Here is a 17,257-nt window from a genome sequence, read left to right on the forward strand (position 1 = left end):
TAGTTCTCAGGATAAGAACCAAAATACCAAGGGTTCATTTGCCTGAAGATTTAGTAGTTCTGTTCCCCTAGTTTGGAGATCTCTTCAGATCAAGTTTTTACAAGAGCTAGATTTAAATTTCTATAGAAGAATTGCCATGTAGTGGCTAAAACATTGAAAGCTTCCAAGATTAACTACAAGAATAGATCAAATTGTCAAAGGCAGGAATATTTTTGGAATTTATTGAAGACTGTTGATTGTAATCGGTCCAGAGGAAATCTGCTTTTGGTGCGTTGAGGTTGTGCTTCTTTGTCCTGCAATAGACATCAGGATTGGATGAAGTTGCCATTTTAAGAGCGTGTTATTTTAACTAGACAAACTTACCCCTTCTCATTTGTTTTGGAGTACCCTTCACAGCAAGATTAGCACATTGGCCTTGGCAGATACCCTCTGCAGGACTGGTTGTGTTACAAATTACCACATCACAGTGGACATAAACCTGTAAATTACAGCGTTAGTTTCCATTACTCAGATTTTTAATCCTACAGTGAATTAACATGCAGGCTGCAAGCCATCGAGGACAGACTTTGGGCACCTTTGAGTTTGACACTTGCCTCATGCTTCAGAACCTGCTCTTCCTGAATGAAGGCAAACATTTTCATTGAAAAGCGTTTGTAGCAGGAAGGTACAGAAACTCTGTCATCCGCAGAGACGGTACTGAAAACTGTTGTGTAGCTGTCGCCGGAGTATGGACAACTGGAGCAGAAAGTCAATAAGTTACTTGACTTCAAGTTTAAGGATTTGAAGTTGCTCAAGATTATTTTTTACCTGGCCACAATAATCTCCCAGCTGGGGAGAGAAGTCCTTTCTTTCTGGAGAGTAGCCCAGCAGTTATCCAAGATCAATACCAAGTGAGGATCAGTTGACTGCACCAACTCAACTTCAAAGTATAGTGGCTCCCTCAGATATTTCTCCACTGGGTAGTCTTCAGCTTCATAGAAGTCCCGATATGAAGAATCTAGAGAGGGGAGTGTCCATTTTATTTTTTAATAGTTAGAACTCTTAACAGGAAGTAGTCATGATATTTAGATCACAAAGCATCCTGACCTTTTGCTAGCCTCATTTGGACAATCATTTGTCCAGAGCTGATCTCTGCCTTTGGTTCGTATAATCTTGACTTCGCATGGAAGGCAATTGTTTGTGTGTCATTGACCACGTAGTAGCAGGAAATGGTTTGCCTACAGAAAGATGAAGTGAGCAAAAATCCCACAGCAGATTAAAACTGTCTGTTGGCCTTACCTGTATTCAGGGTCAACAGGTGATGTGTGGGTAAGATCCTTCTCAGTGTTATAGAACAGGCCAATCTCATTTTCATACATCATGTAGTGGTCGAAGAACTAAAGAAAAAATATATATACAAATTAAGCCTTGGTGTAAGTACCAAGTAGTTAAATATTGACTTACTGTTCTAGTTGTTCCACAGGAATCTGCACTGAAGATAAACTGAGCAAAGCGATCATTGCTAGAGACTGGTGTGCATGACTGGTCTTTTAGAGTCAACCAGCTTAGGTCAAGATTGGGCACAGATTGCACTTTCACAGCCAAAGCACTGATTGTTCCATTGGGGTAGCATCCTTCAAGAAAAAGACAAAGTTTCAGATGCACTGCAACAGAATTTAGTAGCTGTATGTATGTACTTACTGGTGGTTGTCAAAGGGAAGTAGCAGGCCAGGAACAAGTCAGAAAGAATCCAGTTGGTAACTGGGTCCCACACAAGCACATCAAGTCTGGCTCGGATTGAATTTGTTGTGATCAACTGGAGGAAGAAGCTATTCAGTGTTGATATCCCTAGACTCTGCTCAGCACACAGTTCAGATTTGCAGTCTCACCTCAAACACTGAGCCAATTGCTGTATATGGTACTTCAATACTGCCATGTGTGGCATTGCCTTTGATCTTGTAGGCTTCAGCCAACTCTGGTGTCAAGTCCAACCCACCAACCACTGTGTTGAAGTTGGTCCCTTGGCTGCCATATTTCACTACAATGTAGAACTGATCCTGGTCACAAGAGCCAGTGAGTGTAGGCAACACTGGAAGAAGTAAAGTCATTTAGTTTTTCCATTTAGAGCAGAAGGAATTTTGTGTGCCAGTTCCACAAGTCTTACCAACATCCTGAAGAGATGCCTGCAATTCCACTGCATAGACAAATGAACTTTCCTCAGGCAGAATGACAAAGCCAAAGACCACATTGAGGGTGTAGGTAGTCACCAAGACCTGTGGATTCTTTAGAGGAGAGTTTAGGATTAACCAAAAGTGGACCAATAAGCCAAGAATATCTGCAATAGCCAACATACATGCTTGAAGATGACATCAGTATCAAAAGGAACTTTGATAAAGAAGACTGATGTTCCATTGGCGAATACATGCTGCTGAACAGTGAACCCTCTGGCATTGCTCTCCTCTACAGTAAGGACTCCAGTAGCAAATGTGATGTTCCTCAGCTCCACATCATGAAGGAATGTTCCAACGTAAAAGTTGAATTCCCTCATTTCTGGCACAGTACCTAGAGACCAGACATGTTAAAAATTTGCAGGATGCCACTTTCAGGTTCTTTTTATTGAAACTTACGGTCATTTGTGTAGGGAGGACGAGGCATTGGTGGGGTTGTAATGGGGAATAAGATCTTATATCTTGTGTCTTGTGTTTGCTGTGCCTTCCATAAAACTTCCAGCATTGGCTCAATAGTATAGGTGATGTGGTACTGGAAGTCTGGTGCATGGCTCTGCAATTGAACATGCAGATTTAATATTAGAAAGTTACAATATTCATTTCTTAAGAGTCCTCAACCAACCTTGTAGTAGCCATCAGGTGAGCCAATTGGGATCTCCACAATAATATAGAAATCTGTAGTATACAGATAGTACCCCCTTGCAGCCATCTGAACGTTATCCAACTTCAGTCCATTGATTCCCATGTTCATTTCTACAAGTCTAATGCTTCCATCCAACAAAGGAGTCACACGGCGAGGTACATGCCAAGAGATTAGGTCCCCAGTGAACAGGACGCCACCTAGTCATAATATTTAGTCAGGCTATTGATAGTCAAACGTCATGTAAAGCCAGATTATTTAGAGACTTACCTGTGGGACAAGCAGCTACCAAGTTGAAGACACTCAGTCCATCTAGAGTCTTGTGGTAAATGCTCACCTTCAATACTTCCATGGGGACTCCAGCAACCTATGGTTATATTTAACGTCACTTACAGTTCAAGCAGATAATATTTTACAATTCAACTCCACTTACAGCCTCTGAATAAGTCTCTGCTGTGTTGTAAGGACTTCGTACAACCACACGGGTAGCTGTTGTCATGGCACTGTAACCAGCCTGTTGGGCTTCTTTCAAGACCATTGACATAGGTTCAGGAGTGAAAAATGTCATCTTCCAGATTCCAGACACTTCTTCAGAAGTCTGGGGAGAAAAAAAAAACAAACATTATCATTTTGGCTGGAAAGCTTGGCTTCAGAAAAACCTTGCCAGCCATTAATACTTACACTAAGGATTGTGTTGAGTTGGGAGTCCTTTTCAACATGGGGAGCCATGTATCTTGAAACCTACAAGACAAAATAACTTCAGACTATCCTCTAGATTAGCTGTGAAGTCATTTTAAAGATTATGACCCACTTCCATGTAGTTCCTGTCACAAAGGATCTCTTGGGGGGCCCAGCGTGTGTAGCTGCAGGTCTGTGCCACATCGTGACTAACCACATCAGAAGGACTATGGCGGTAGATTTTGAGTTTCAGACCAACACCGACCACCATGTCATCCTAAAAGCGCAGAGTTATGATATTAACTTTCTGATATTATACCAAGCCCAGTTATGCTGAAGCATAAGTCTTTGATACTGCACCAAAACAAACCTTATTCTGAACAAAGCACCCTAACAGAGAGGTGTAGATTCTAGTGTTGCCCCAAGGATCTGACTCCATGCTGTAGCCACACTGAGCAGCTAGACTGGGTGTCAACAAGATGTACTGGGTGCCATCTGGATGGCAGAGACAGCATATGAGTAACTGCAACTGCACTGACCTTGGCTAGAGTCATTGCAGTTGATAAAACTTGAAACTTACTGAGAGCTTCGACTTCAAGCTGATTCCCCACTGCGAGAGCCTCATCTAGGGTCAGCCTCATCAGATTACCAACACAGTCTGCCTTTAAACCACTGCCTGTTGAGAGGGCTAGTTAAACCACTTGTTAAAAAGCTCATGAGATTGAACAGATTAAAGTCAAGCTTACTTGGCTGAGGACTGATCATGTTTGACCATGCTTGACCCAAGGCAAAAAGTGCCACAATCAAATTCCAGAGCAACCTGGAATTAAAGGAATTTCAAAGATAAAATAAATTCTACACATTTAAAGAGAAAAAAAACAAAGATAAAACATGCTTACAGTCTCTTGTGTTCCTGCATGAAGCAATGTAACAGAAGCCAAACAAAAAGAACCTACAGCAAAAGTTGGTTTACTGTAAGCACAACAAGCCAAAAGGACAAAGCAGCTCTAAGGGAGAGGAGCTGAATGTGTTCTGAAAAGCCCCAGCAGCTGTTTTATAGGTGCTGATCGCAAACACACCTGTGTCCTAATTAGTGGGAATTCCTTACACCTAACCTCCCTCGCTCCCCAGAGACAAGCAAGTCTGATCAAAATTATTCAGCTTGGTGTTTTGAATTGACTGCTTTCCAGAAAATTTCATTTCCAACACCATAATGTGACTATCAAAAGCGGATGTTGAGCACTTTTCTTTCAGAATGAACATTTGGATTTTAATGTGAATTTTAGTGACACATTTTGCCCAATAAGTTTCTTTTTCGGCAAATGCTTTGTAGTGTACAAAAGCAGTTATCCTCTATCCATTTGAGGCCAGTTACAATATTTTCAGCCCCGACCAAAATAATGACCCAGTTTACCAGTGTGGTAAACCAAAGCTTCACTTTTTGATCTCATTATTAGTCTCATTTATTTGTTGATTTTTTTTTTTAGCACAATGTACATTGAATGGATTTGCACAAGAAATGTCAAAATTATTCAATTAGAACTTCAGTCATTCCAAGGAGAACTTTATGATTATAGATGGGAAAAAACTGCCTTATTGGTGTTGATGTTACCACCGAAAATCTATTGTCAAAAGAAGATAGAAAGATGGTTTTAAAAGAGAAAGAAAAAACACATTTTTCAATCAGGTTTTCAATTCGATTTATCAATACATCATGGCATATAACATCACAGTGCACTTTACAAGACAATCAATACATGTTTTCATTTCAGTGTCATTCATGCTAATTCAAGGGAATCTTATATACTCTCAGATCCAGTAATAGCCAGTCCTATCTTACATCTATAAAAAAAAAAGTCAAATTCAGTTTATTATGTTATGAAAGTTGGTGGCAGTTTTCTATTTATTGATGCCGAGCTGACTGCATTATGATGCTGACTTTGCAGAAATACCTCATGCAACGGTAGTTGAAAGGAAGAACTCCCTTTCAGCAAAAAGAACCACACGGCAGTGCTATGCTCAGTTTGATCAGTCATCTTCTGTGATCAACTGAGGTTAAGTCTAGGGTAAGACTGATTCTTTTTATATATTCCCCAAAATTAAGCCATATTTTCCTCAGTATTTCTTCAACAACATGTACAGGAAGAAGGCCTTACAATGAAAATATTATTCCTAACTGAAACAAGTAGATCTCAGATAAGAATTTTTAAAAATCAGCAATAATAAAATTCAGAAATCAAAGGAATTTTTCCAAAGAAAAAGGATTCCCAAATCTGAAAAAAACAATTAATAATCAGTTTTTCATTCACTGCTTATAAAAACAAATATTTTATTATCTTCAGTGTGACAATATGGAACAAGTGTCTGCATGAAATGTCCCTGCCTAAATGTTCTCAAATATCTGAAAGGACATTCTCCAAGTATCAGAGAAATCAGGTTTTCAAGAGGTTACACACACTTGCTTGTGTAAAATCATCAGTATCCTCTTTTTAACTTTTCCTGTTGGTCCAGAAGTGTCTGTTGCAGACTCATTTTAGCATCTTCAAATTCAGCATCTAGCTTGAGTGCTTGTTGGAAGTCACTTTTTGCATCTTCAAAAAAGCCTGGAAGAAAACATGAAAACAGCATTAACACATGATAAGTTAAATACCAGTATAATGCAATATGGTGTTATTTGCCAAAGTTCTAGGCACTATCTAACATAATGACTGGATACACACAGCTCCATCTAGTGTCCACTGAAAGCATATGGCAAAGTGATCAGACTTCCAAAAAGTCTTCATGATGGATTTTTTGCTCTTTTGGAAATTAAGTATCTTCTAGGTAGACAATGCTTATTATGCAAAAGACGTGTAAATTATATGTACGTACATTGCACCTGTGAAAAATATAAATTTTTAGATTGCTGTTTTTATCTTAAAAACAGTACCCTGTTTTTGTCAGTTATGTGACAGATTAAGTCATTCTTTTAGGAAATTTTAACAGTATGTTTAGAATTTCTATGAAACTGCTTTCTGTGGTTCATTATTTCTTTGATTCAGTTGACTGTTCCAAAATCATTATTTACATTTTCCCTGTTTCATACTTGTAGATCTTTGGGGGGTCCTTGAGACTGGCTGCAGAAGAGGTATGAAAGGATCTGTATGCATGATGATGCTGTAAGTCATAAACATCAGAAATGATAGAAATAAACCCTTAAAATCTAAGTTTCATCGATTGAATTAAATTACTGAAATAAATCAACGCTTTCATTACATTCTTATTTATATATTTTGTTTTTATAATGGGTTCTTTAGGAGACAAATTTAATATCTGGAGGTTTTTTTGTTTTGTTTTGTTTTTTAGCAAATCAGGCTTTTAATTTGAAGAGTCCGATCGGATGAAGGCGATAGTCAAGTTGTTTGTTTGTTCATTTTAGATCGTTCGCTCACTGTCAGGGGTGGATTTTGTTACCTAATCTATACCGGATGAGTCCTCTGTTGTAGAAAGGGATTGGAAACTGGCAGTCCGTCCGTATAGCAGAGGTGTAGTCCTCCATTGCTTCATAAAAATCCACCCGGAAGTACTTTATCTGACCTCGATTGTTGTAAGCGGTGGCGAGTTTGGAGGCTTCACAGCTCCTGCGCAGATAAAACTCGTTATGGCGATGAATACTAAACCTACACACAATGAAGATAGAAATAAGCTGGCTTTCGGTAAATAAAATTAATGGTGCTAAATTTGACAGGTGAAAGTTACAGAACACTACCCATATTCTTAGCCGTTAGCTTCTTTAACATGTCTTGAAAGGCAAATAATACCTGGACTGTAAACAGGAAGAGATGAACCTTGCATACAACTCCTCCGCCTTGTCAAAGTTGCGTTTGTTAAACTCAGAATGCGCATTTTCAAGTAGCTGACAATTTTCGTCCTCCATAAAGGTGAAAGGTTGTCCAGGATGTGACGTCATGAAACAGACAGTCCAATCAAATTCTTGTGCCAAATATCAATATTGTCAGACCAAATGTCACGTTTTACTATTGAAAAAAAAAAAAAAAAATAATAATAATAATAATAATAATAATAATAATAATAATAATAATAATAATAATAATAATGACACTATTGTCATTATATTCAATACAATTAATTTGAAAAAATAATAGTCTTTTGCAGTCTCCATCAGGTTTTGTTTAGTCAGGTGTGTAGAATTAGTTCCTCACTACAAAGCATTTTAGGATTGATATTAGTGTTATTTAAAGATTTTTAATTCAACCGACTTCATTCTCAGTCAAATTCCACACTGTTTTTTCACTGCTAATCATGACTAATTTGGGTGGAATGTCATCTTGGATTGAAATATTTTTCACAAAAGTTCTGCTACCACATTGGCGTTGTGTAAATAAAATATATAATTTATACCTTGACTATTCAGTCAGCAGAGGGCAAAAAATTTGGCATAATAAAAATACAATCACATGTGCAGTGGTAGTTTTTCTTTTCATGAATGACAGCATCAATGAGCCAATTCCTCTGAAACATACACAATTTACTTTTTGAGCCAAAACAGCACAATTGTGAAATTTTGTGATGCTTGTTCTTACAAATGTAACAAGTGTTCATGAATCAAAAGTGTGCTTTAAAAAATCTGATTAGTAGAAATATATAGATTTGGCCCATTGACTTACTGCATTTCTCTTTGTTTCAAACTTTGACTACCATCTTTAGCCTGCTGGTTTGTGTTTTTCTTACAGCATTTAGTTTCCAACAACACCTAGGACCTGATTCCTGGACATGCAGGCGGACATATAAGGTGCAATTTAGTTGCTCTTTACTTTTCAAATGTCCTGATGAATTGGCTGTCTTAATGTTGAGTCATATCACCATGTCAAATATGACCACTGCATGTGAAAATACAATGCAAGCAAAGGATATTGTTCAAGTAAGGGGTTATTTTACATAAATAACTTCAAAATAATGTTGATTCCCACAAAATAAAAAACACTGTGATAAAAACAGTCTAAAGCTTCAGTTAAATTGGTAATGAGATATTTTTTTGGTCATCTGTACAACAACAAGTAAACATATAATTCTCAGACAATTTCTCAGGCAAAGAAGTCCCCTGTCGTGGAGAAAAATGACACAAGGAGTAAGAGGTCAGTCAGCAGCTGAGTGCTTCCCTGAGCAGCTCATTTATCTCCGATGAGTTGACGCAGATCAAACAGAACATGCAGACTGAGAAAGAGAGGCTACGAACAGGCTGCTTTTGGGGAAATGGAAATAACATATAACTTTTGCTGCTAAGTTTTATGAAAGCTTAACAATGGCACAGCCTCACCTGGTGGGATGTCTACAACATCAAAAAGCAGAAAAAGTTCTGGGTATTGATAGGATTTTGAGAAAAAAAATTTAAGTTGCTCCTCAAACATTACCTCTCACTGTCAGCCAGTAAGTTTTGAATTTTCTTTTTAATTATTACAGATCAGTTCAAGTAAATGTAATTTATCAGTGAGATTTTAAGAAAATATTATGTTCTGCACTTGCCCAACATAAAAGTTGCTGTTTGCTGAGAGAGTTGACACACAAGTGTCCAAATCCAAGTTGTACTGGCATCAATCTTTCATTCAGACCAGTTAGGTCTGCCTCACTAACAAACCAACAGAGTATTCTCAATTGGATTGTTGTTTTTGTCTTGTTTGGTCGGTTGGTTCAATTGAAGTGCTGAACAGGAGAAATTCTTCGTTTCAAGCCAAGCCAAGTCATTTTCAAGTGGTTTTCAAGTTGAAAACCATCTGGATTGATCATAAGCACTACATGAAAAACTTTGTACATAATCAAAACACCTACTGTAAGGTTTAGGACAGTATAGCTACTTCAATTCAGATTGTTTATTATAATTTTCAAATCAGAAATCGTGACCAATATACAAAATTATAAAAGCAGATATGTTAATAAAAGCCAACATCTGCCGAAGCACAGCTAATGATAAACCTAAACAGAAAAGCTTTGTGTGTCTTCTCCTCTTCTCAGACAACTGTGAGTCCCATTTATCTTTTCTCCTGAAAAGATGAACACACTAAGAGCCGCAGTGTGTGTGTGCGTGTGTGTATATTGTAACCATGATGTGAAACAGCAAACTAACACAAAACAGCTGTCCAGTCAAAAGAGAGAAGAGGATCCGAACCAACCCAGGATTGTTGACTCTGCCTCATTCAGACGCCGCAGACAGGAGACGCTCTGTCCACTGGACTGTTTCAGGAACATTCCAACGATGACCTGCACAGGTTGTTTTCCTGGACTCACCCAGTCTTAAAAGGAGTTTTTTTTGGGGGGGGTTTGTGACAAGTTATATAAATATCTCATGTTAGTTTAATTGTATTATATTTTCTGTGTGAGTTGCAGAGTCAAATACATGAACATTTTTGAAGAAATCTCCTGGCATCAGATGTTAGAGTGAACTATGGCACTTTGGTAACAGAAATGTCAGAGCTCTACTATTTAATTTCCCATATTGACATAGAAATAGTCAGATATTTATTCATTCTGCCTGTGGATACATACGTTTTTGCTGCAGATTGCAGAAAAAGCAGACACTTCTATCAAATTGACTTCTAGCTCTTTATTATTGATCTCAGAGTAGCTATTTGATATTTCACTGTGTTCCAATCAAGTATAAATTGCTTATTATAAAATTGCAAAAAAATAAATAAATACTGGCATGTCAATGTTGGTGTATTAAGGGCATTTTCAATATTCCCTTCTAATATAAGTAATAATTTTTATCTTTTATTGTTTATTTTTTAGAGAATTTCTATTTGAAAATAAATAAAAGTAAATTTTGGAGAAATTTTGTCCAGGAAATTATCAGTTATAGGTGATCAAATTTACTTGAAACAACCAAAGCTCAAACCTTGCATGATAATGAGACCCCACTGCAAACTCGATCAATACTTGATCATTGTGCAAGTTGAGTCGAATAGCTAAAACTGATCGTCTATATTGCTTGATTTCCTAACCCAATAAATTAATTTTAACTTAAGATTCTTGATTGGTCCTGACTTTAACCTTGTTAAAAATGTTTGAATTATGTTAAAAAGTTGAGTTTATGTTAAGAAGCTAACCCCTTTTGATGAACTGCACCAATTCTGTCAATAAAAGAGGTCAAATATTCAGCCAGACTTGTTGATAGCAACTAGAAAGTATTTACTGAGAAGCAATTAAACAATGGACATGTGAGCATGAATTATATTAAGATTTAATCTGAGACTTAGTTCAGAATAAATTCACAAAAATTTACTAAACCATATCTTTTGTTTTGTTGTATCAATACACCGCAAAAAACAATAGTTTTAAAAAATCACCAAAAATGTCAAATTCTGCATGCACACCTATGACAATTACAAACTTTTATTGGAGTTGTGGGTCTCACAAAGTTTTAACTGGTAACTTTATTTGTTTGATTGTTTTTGTTTTCAACCTGTTCGAGATACTGGTCAAGCTGGATCTTTAGCATAAAATGTCTGGCTTTCAATCTTGCCACCAGCATTGGATAGTAAATTTTTTCTGTTTTGTTTCTTGAAGACTTGTGTTGTGTACAACTGAAGCTCAATCACATTAAAACCCTATTAAATGTATAAATCTTACGCAATATATCATTATCTGCTCTTGAATACTTTGAAAAATAAACCCAAGAATTAAAATAGCAAAGCCAGTTATAAAATACATATTTATTTCCTGTTAATTTTACATATATATTTTGCTAAACATGTCCCTTAATAACATTCATAATATATAAAACAAAAATGTTTGGTTATTTTTTTATGTGTAAACCTAGATTAGTGCTATTTTAACATATAATGGGTTACTTTTCTTAAAAAAATATTTTATCCTTCACTGATGAGATCTTTAGTCAAACTTAAACAACAATCATAAAGCTTAACATTAGTTCCATAAACAATCATTTTTAAACATCACATGTGATGCAAATTGCTGAATCTTGAGTCACAGCTTTAGTTGATGGACAAAATCTGAAGTTATAGATGATGTCCTTGAACACAGTAGCCCCCAGAAGTCGTCTGCTCCTGGCGAAAGCAAAGAAGTAGAAGTTGAAAGTGAACACACAGTGGGTGACTTTAACCAATGATTCAAACAAAGAAGGTAGTCACTCTTATGAGTGTGCAAAGCTTCATGCACGGCCCAACATGTTCTCCAGATGTTCTATTCTCCCGGATATGTCAGCTAGTTTGACCAGTCAAGGAAAAAGAAAAAAAGCAATAAAAGTGGCTGGACATGACATTGAGCTCTGCAGGTCAGCTCAGGCCACACGTGCAGCAGACTGTTTAAAAAAACTGTCTGCCATTTGAAACAACAGGAAGGATATGTTTGGCTGTGAGCTGCTGAATGGTTGCCTGCGTCTGCCTCTGGAAAATCAGCATGGCCTCGCATTTGCAGGGATCCTCCATCACCTCCGCCCTCGCCTCTTCACCAGGAGAGAGCAGATTTCACATCAGCGTAGCAGCATATGTCCAGCAACAAAAAGAAGCAGAGAAAGAACCACCCACACTGTTTTTTTAACCAGTAAGCAAGAAAAAAAGCAGAGCACAGAAATGAGAGCATATTTTCACAGCAGAAACAAATGGAAAAAAACATCGTCATAATGATAGGTGGTGCTTTGCTAAAGCAGAGATAGAAACATGATGGGTTGAACACAAATGCAGGCTTGATTATTATTATATGTTTTAGTTGTAAAAATATTTGAATATTTTTACACTTTATGATTAGTAAGTGTGTGGAATTAGCATGATTACTACTTTCTGTTGGTCTGTCACATAAAATTCAGTAACAGCATCATGTCAAAAGGTAAGCAACCTAATGAGCTACATGTATTTTTGCAAGGCAGTATAAGGAGCAGTTGGTTGGTATGTTTTGTACCCATGCACTGTTTTATATGGATTCCCTGACCTTTAGAGTACCGATAACATCACAACAAAAAACAAAGATTAATGGAAGAGAAGATTCAGTGTGCTTACGTTTTGGGGAACATGTTTTCTTGTCTGCATTCAAGACGTAATCGATCTGGCACTTGCAGTAAAAGGATGAATTGCTGTTGATGCAAATGTGCTCACAGTCATGTCCCATGGCACAGGTGTCCAGACCTAGGTTTGAGGGATATTATCAGTGCAGGTCCATCGTCTGGTCCATCGTCTGGTATAAAGTATTTTACTTGCTTTGTGCTGAGATATGCTAACTTGTGCTGGAATTTGCTAGAAAATGAATCTTCATAGTTCAATAAATAAATGCAATGATAGATATTTTCTTTCAGGTTTGCATTTAGTGTGTTAGACAACAAAAGTAAAAATCACAGAAACACTGAAAGCACACAGACATGTTACCTGAAAGAGGGACGAACAGTAACACTTAGACAAAACTTCTCACCTTCACAGCAGAACCTCAACTATTCAAACCATTGGTGCTTTTAAGGTGGATACAGACATTGTGAATTTCTTAACCGTATCAAGATTTTTCTGTACATTAGTCATTTCAAACACAGATAAAAACATTTAAAAACATAAGGACACTTTGGTTGCAAACATCTAAACATTCAGATTTTTCTTCTAATATTTTTAAAGTTGAAGCCGAAAGTTTGGGACTGAAGAGCCCCAAGACTTTACAGGCAATTAATGCCTCAACAAGCACATTCTAGTGCTGACATCTGCAGTCCATGTGGGGGTTGAGCATCTGCAGCTTGATTTTTCCCTCATGATTTCAGAGGTCACTAATAACATTGTAAATAATTCACATTCTACAGCAACCACCCCTGTAGACTGTAGGTGCCCTGATTGAGGAACTAGACCAGGGCTAATGGAGGGAAAGGTCCAGAAGGCCCTTCTTTGTCCTACCGCACAGGGTTTCCCTGAACTTGGAGGTGAGCTTCTCAATAACACCGTAGGTCTCCACATAGAAGACGTGTTCCTCCAGAGGGAGACTGGCCATCAACTGTAGGGACTGCATATCTGCACGGTCCACGCCCACGGCGTAGATCTCTACGCCCGAGGCCCGGGCCTCAGCAGACACGTCTTCCACCTGGTCTTGAGGCCTCCCATCAGTCACTATGATGGCCACCTTGGGGATGTTCCTGGAGCGAGGTCGAGCTCCAGACTGCTCGGTGAAGGCTTCTTTCATTGCTGTCTTGATGGCGAGGCCGGTCATGGTGCCAGTCGCAAGGGGCTCAATTCGGGCGATGGCTTTCTTCAAGTTAGGTTTGTTGAAGTGGTCCTTCAGCAGGAACTCTATCTTGACTGTACTGGCATAGTTGACCACAGCCACTCTTGTCGCATCTGAGCCCACATCGAGGGTGTCCACCATGTTGGCCAGGAAGATTCTGACCTTCTCGAACTCAGCAGGACGAACACTGCGAGAGCTGTCAATGATGAAGATCAGGTCCAGGGGGCGACTCCTGCACGGAGAGTCTGTTTCTGGTGATCAACCAAACCATGTCAAGAATAAGTCCATTTAACAATAAATAAAAAACACTAAAGTTTGGTTTTAGTGGCGAAAAGAAAATCATCCAAAACAGAACAGTTTGAGATGTACAGCATGTTCCCAAAGGAACTAAATGAAACAATAGTGCGTCTCTGGTTTGGTTGAACAAAAATGACAATGTATGCTGAATAACATACAATGCATCATTTCAGAGTTGCAACAACTCATCTCACTTTCCTTTAAGGAAAATATGCACAACATTAAAGAGACGCAACACCTGAACAAGATGACATAAGTGTTAGCATTCCTTTCTGAACAATATCATGCACATTATACAATAAACTATGTGTAGCTCATCAGTCAGATCCTATCTGCTTTTCATTTTAGTTGACCTGAAAGTCAGTGGAAGATCTCTTTACATTTTTCTACTACAGTACCATGAAAAAAGTACCGTATTTGCCCCTTTACAGATTTCTTCCTTTTTTTGTCGTTTTGTTATACTTTAATGTTTTAGATCACTGAACAAATTTAAAAACAAGACAAATAACCTGATTAAACAGAAGAAGCAAACTTAAAATTACGATTTCAGCATATTAACTTAAAAACTTGATTTTTTAAAAAAATTAGTAAAGGGCACAGACATTTTTGTTTTATTTAAAATACAGCACTGTATGTGTTCAAGAGAGATTGTTAGTTATCATCTCAGTATGTGTGCGTCCTTGAGACAGCGGCACCATTGTTGTTGTCCAACTCCTAGGTAAGAGGACAGGTCTACTGCTGACTAAAGTTGCAAAAATACATCTGACCTTGAAAGTATGGAGGAGAATTGGTTGGGTGGGAAAATGATCCTCACTGGTAATATTCTACCTGTCTCCACAGGACTGATGGTGGTGATGAGGCCGCTTTGGGTACTGACCGGTTGCTTCCAAAGAGCAGAGGTCTCCACTGGGGACATAGTGGTCATGATGAATGTCACTGGTGCCTCTGTAGTTGCAGGGAACATTGGCCTCACTGTATGCCTTGGCAGAGTGGGGAGGATTAAAATAGCTGCTGCTGGTGCTGACTTTGTAGGACATGGATCTTGTGGTTTGTACGGCCATGGGCCTTTGACTCTGTGTTGGGGATGTGGTTGAACAACTGGTGGAGATAAACCTCTGAATGTGTGATGCAGGTGTGGTGCTGCTGGCCCATTGAACCTGTAGTGGTAGGGCAGCATGGGAACCAGGGGCCTGTGGTAAGTCACTGGTGGAGATAGAGGAAGAGGTCGATACACTACTGGTGGAGGGATCCTTGGTGGCTGGTAGTGGTAGTGATACCTTCCTCTATACGTGTAATCACTTCTGTGATCTACAGGCCCACCAGAAAGGACAAGTGATAGAGAACATTAGAAAAATGAAGGAAGGCAAACATGAAGGTTTTGTAAGTTGACATTTTAGTTAACGCTAGTTACATTAACAACAATCAGACATTGTTTTATTGTCCACAGGAACACAGACACATGATTAGTAAAAATTCAATATTTAATCATTGGAGATGTTTCAAACAAGCAGGGATTTTTATGGTATATTGCTTGTGAAACCCTCCAGTGAAGACTTATCACCATGCAAAGGGCTCATAAAAAGCATACAATGCAGTTGTTAAAACACTTAATTGTGGGTGAAATTTTTATCCATTGTAGCCTTTTAATGTGCTTTTCTTTTACAAAAGTATTCACACTACTCGTTTTAATTTTGTCGTCTTTTAAGAAAGATCTAACCAAGGACCGGGTTTGCAAATGAACCTGTGGCTAGAAAACAAAATGCTGCTATGTTTGATATGCTGCCCTTGACAAAATGAATTTGATATAAATTAAGCTCATCTTTTCACTTTTGTCAAGTCATATCTAAAAATCTCATTTTATTAGCATTTTATGTTGTAAAGCAAAGCAAAATGGCACATAATACTGAACCTTTTTATAAATAAAATCTGAAAAATGTGACAGAATAAAAATGTTCAATGAGTGGATAGTTGACTAATTTTTTTTTAACTATGTAAAACTACATTACTATATCTGTTGCCGGAGCACAATATTTTTTCTTGCTAAAGCTTTGGAAGTAACAAACATAATTTATGCTATATGACAAAATAAAACCTCTACCATCTAAAAGTATATTTTCTGAAGAAGAAACTGAATTTTTAATGAACTTACTTGCTGGATTCAGTGTCCTGAGTACTGGTTGAGCATTGTGTCTGATCTGAGCATAACTCTGTGCGGTTTTCAGCTGACGATCTCCTGCTGTGAGGTGGTAGGTTGCACGTGCAACATGAGAAAACAGCAGCGAAACACAAAAGAAAAGGCTGCAGGGAAAAGGCTTCATCTTTAGATCATCTAGCAGAGTCAGGTCTGTGTGTCTTTTCAGGGTCAGGGTTTCTGGAGTGTCCTGCTCCACTTCCAGGGGATCGCCCACTTCCACATATAAGAAGATCTGAAGAGGGACACGTCAGACTGCCCACCCAATCCAAAGGGCTTGCAGGACAGGGAGAACAAATATTTGTCAAGGAGGGTCTAAAAGGCTGTTTTTCCTCAAGTGTGATTTCTTTAAGCCATGTTTAAAGCATTTGCTCATCCTTTTATTTTTTTCCCTTCTCATGTATATTTTCTTTTAAAATTTTTCCTCTGAAGGAAAGCCGTTCATTTTTCCTTTTCAATCTGACAATAAACAGTAGGAATCTGTGTAGTTTCACAATAAACATCATTTTCTTACTTTCATATGGTTTTTATTTTGGTCTTTAGAAGTTTTCATCTTTGCATAAAACTTTGCAAAAAAAAAAAAAAAAAACAGAACAGAGTTAGTTCAATGTGGTACCTGGAAAGGCAGCATGCATTTCTAAAAATCTGATTTTCAAGTTGAATTCTTCAGTTTAGCAAAAAATATAAGAATTATTCATTCTTTAATCTTAATCCCCAACATCGATGAGAAAAATCTGCATCTGTTGGACTGCATGGAGAGTCCAACAGATTGGACTCTCTTTACCAGTAATCAGCTGGGTTTGGACTTTTATCAGTTTCCTTGTATTTGCTCAAAAAAAAAAACAACATCCCAACAGTATGACCATCCTGGTTCATAATGAGGATTAGAATTTGTTTGACTGGAAGCTAAAGAGCTGGATTGTGGTCTCTTCTGATAGAACTATCTTCTACCACTTTTTATGTCTCAACTGGCCAGTTTTCCTTAAAAACCAGATTTGAGGAGTGTATGTGCAAGATCAGATTAAACAGAAGATTGTTACA

The 17,257-nt window shown here is 37.9% G+C and overlaps 3 protein-coding genes across 3 annotated transcripts; all 3 read right to left on the reverse strand.

Moving 5' to 3' along the window:
• Window positions 1-207: 207 nt before the first annotated feature.
• On the reverse strand, window positions 208-4,524 carry LOC129375350 (uncharacterized). The gene is made up of 21 exons (XM_055054378.1): window positions 4,425-4,524; window positions 4,272-4,345; window positions 4,106-4,201; window positions 3,896-4,020; window positions 3,659-3,802; window positions 3,529-3,588; window positions 3,281-3,445; window positions 3,118-3,214; window positions 2,830-3,047; window positions 2,607-2,760; window positions 2,333-2,541; window positions 2,144-2,261; window positions 1,869-2,068; window positions 1,681-1,795; window positions 1,444-1,613; window positions 1,279-1,376; window positions 1,087-1,217; window positions 808-997; window positions 594-735; window positions 364-478; window positions 208-293 (listed from the first exon to the last, which is right to left on the reverse strand). Exons 1-21 carry the CDS (start codon window positions 4,442-4,444, stop codon window positions 220-222), a joined length of 2,715 nt encoding a protein of 904 aa, XP_054910353.1. The 5' UTR covers window positions 4,445-4,524; the 3' UTR covers window positions 208-219.
• Window positions 4,525-5,208: 684 nt separating this feature from the next.
• On the reverse strand, window positions 5,209-7,474 carry ttc32 (tetratricopeptide repeat domain 32). Its single transcript, XM_055054345.1, has 3 exons — window positions 7,326-7,474; window positions 6,979-7,145; window positions 5,209-6,128 (listed from the first exon to the last, which is right to left on the reverse strand). Exons 1-3 carry the CDS (start codon window positions 7,472-7,474, stop codon window positions 6,001-6,003), a joined length of 444 nt encoding a protein of 147 aa, XP_054910320.1. The 3' UTR covers window positions 5,209-6,000.
• Window positions 7,475-11,242: 3,768 nt separating this feature from the next.
• Window positions 11,243-16,632, reverse strand: matn3a (matrilin 3a). The gene is made up of 7 exons (XM_055054409.1): window positions 16,175-16,632; window positions 14,854-15,333; window positions 13,404-13,979; window positions 12,534-12,659; window positions 11,885-11,983; window positions 11,670-11,745; window positions 11,243-11,585 (listed from the first exon to the last, which is right to left on the reverse strand). The coding sequence occupies exons 1-6, from the start codon at window positions 16,341-16,343 to the stop codon at window positions 11,690-11,692; spliced, it is 1,506 nt and encodes a 501-aa protein (XP_054910384.1). The 5' UTR covers window positions 16,344-16,632; the 3' UTR covers window positions 11,243-11,585; window positions 11,670-11,689.
• Between the last annotated feature and the right edge of the window lie 625 nt (window positions 16,633-17,257).

Source organism: Poeciliopsis prolifica, unplaced genomic scaffold (assembly GCF_027474105.1).
Source record: "Poeciliopsis prolifica strain line A6 unplaced genomic scaffold, Auburn_PproV2 SCAFFOLD039, whole genome shotgun sequence".
NCBI lineage: Eukaryota > Metazoa > Chordata > Actinopteri > Cyprinodontiformes > Poeciliidae > Poeciliopsis > Poeciliopsis prolifica.

Bases quoted from the DNA above. Each gene is read 5' to 3' on its own strand.
- LOC129375350 (XM_055054378.1), bottom strand. From the start codon at position 4,444: ATGCAGGAACACAAGAGACT. The intron at 2,069-2,143 runs GTAAGACTTGTG...TACTTCTTCCAG, and splicing joins GGCATCTCTTCAGGATGTTG to TGTTGCCTACACTCACTGGC. The intron at 736-807 runs GTAAAAAATAAT...TTTCTGCTCCAG, and splicing joins TGGGAGATTATTGTGGCCAG to TTGTCCATACTCCGGCGACA.
- ttc32 (XM_055054345.1), bottom strand. From the start codon at position 7,474: ATGACGTCACATCCTGGACAACCTTTCACCTTTATGGAGGACGAAAAT. The intron at 7,146-7,325 runs GTATTATTTGCC...TTATCTGCGCAG, and splicing joins TCTTCCTGTTTACAGTCCAG to GAGCTGTGAAGCCTCCAAAC. The intron at 6,129-6,978 runs GTAACAAAATCC...GTTTTCTTCCAG, and splicing joins ACTCATCCGGTATAGATTAG to GCTTTTTTGAAGATGCAAAA.
- matn3a (XM_055054409.1), bottom strand. From the start codon at position 16,343: ATGAAGCCTTTTCCCTGCAGCCTTTTCTTTTGTGTTTCGCTGCTGTTT. The intron at 15,334-16,174 runs GTAAGTTCATTA...GTGGGCCTGTAG, and splicing joins CAGGACACTGAATCCAGCAA to ATCACAGAAGTGATTACACG. The intron at 13,980-14,853 runs GTAGAATATTAC...GTTGATCACCAG, and splicing joins CATCAGTCCTGTGGAGACAG to AAACAGACTCTCCGTGCAGG.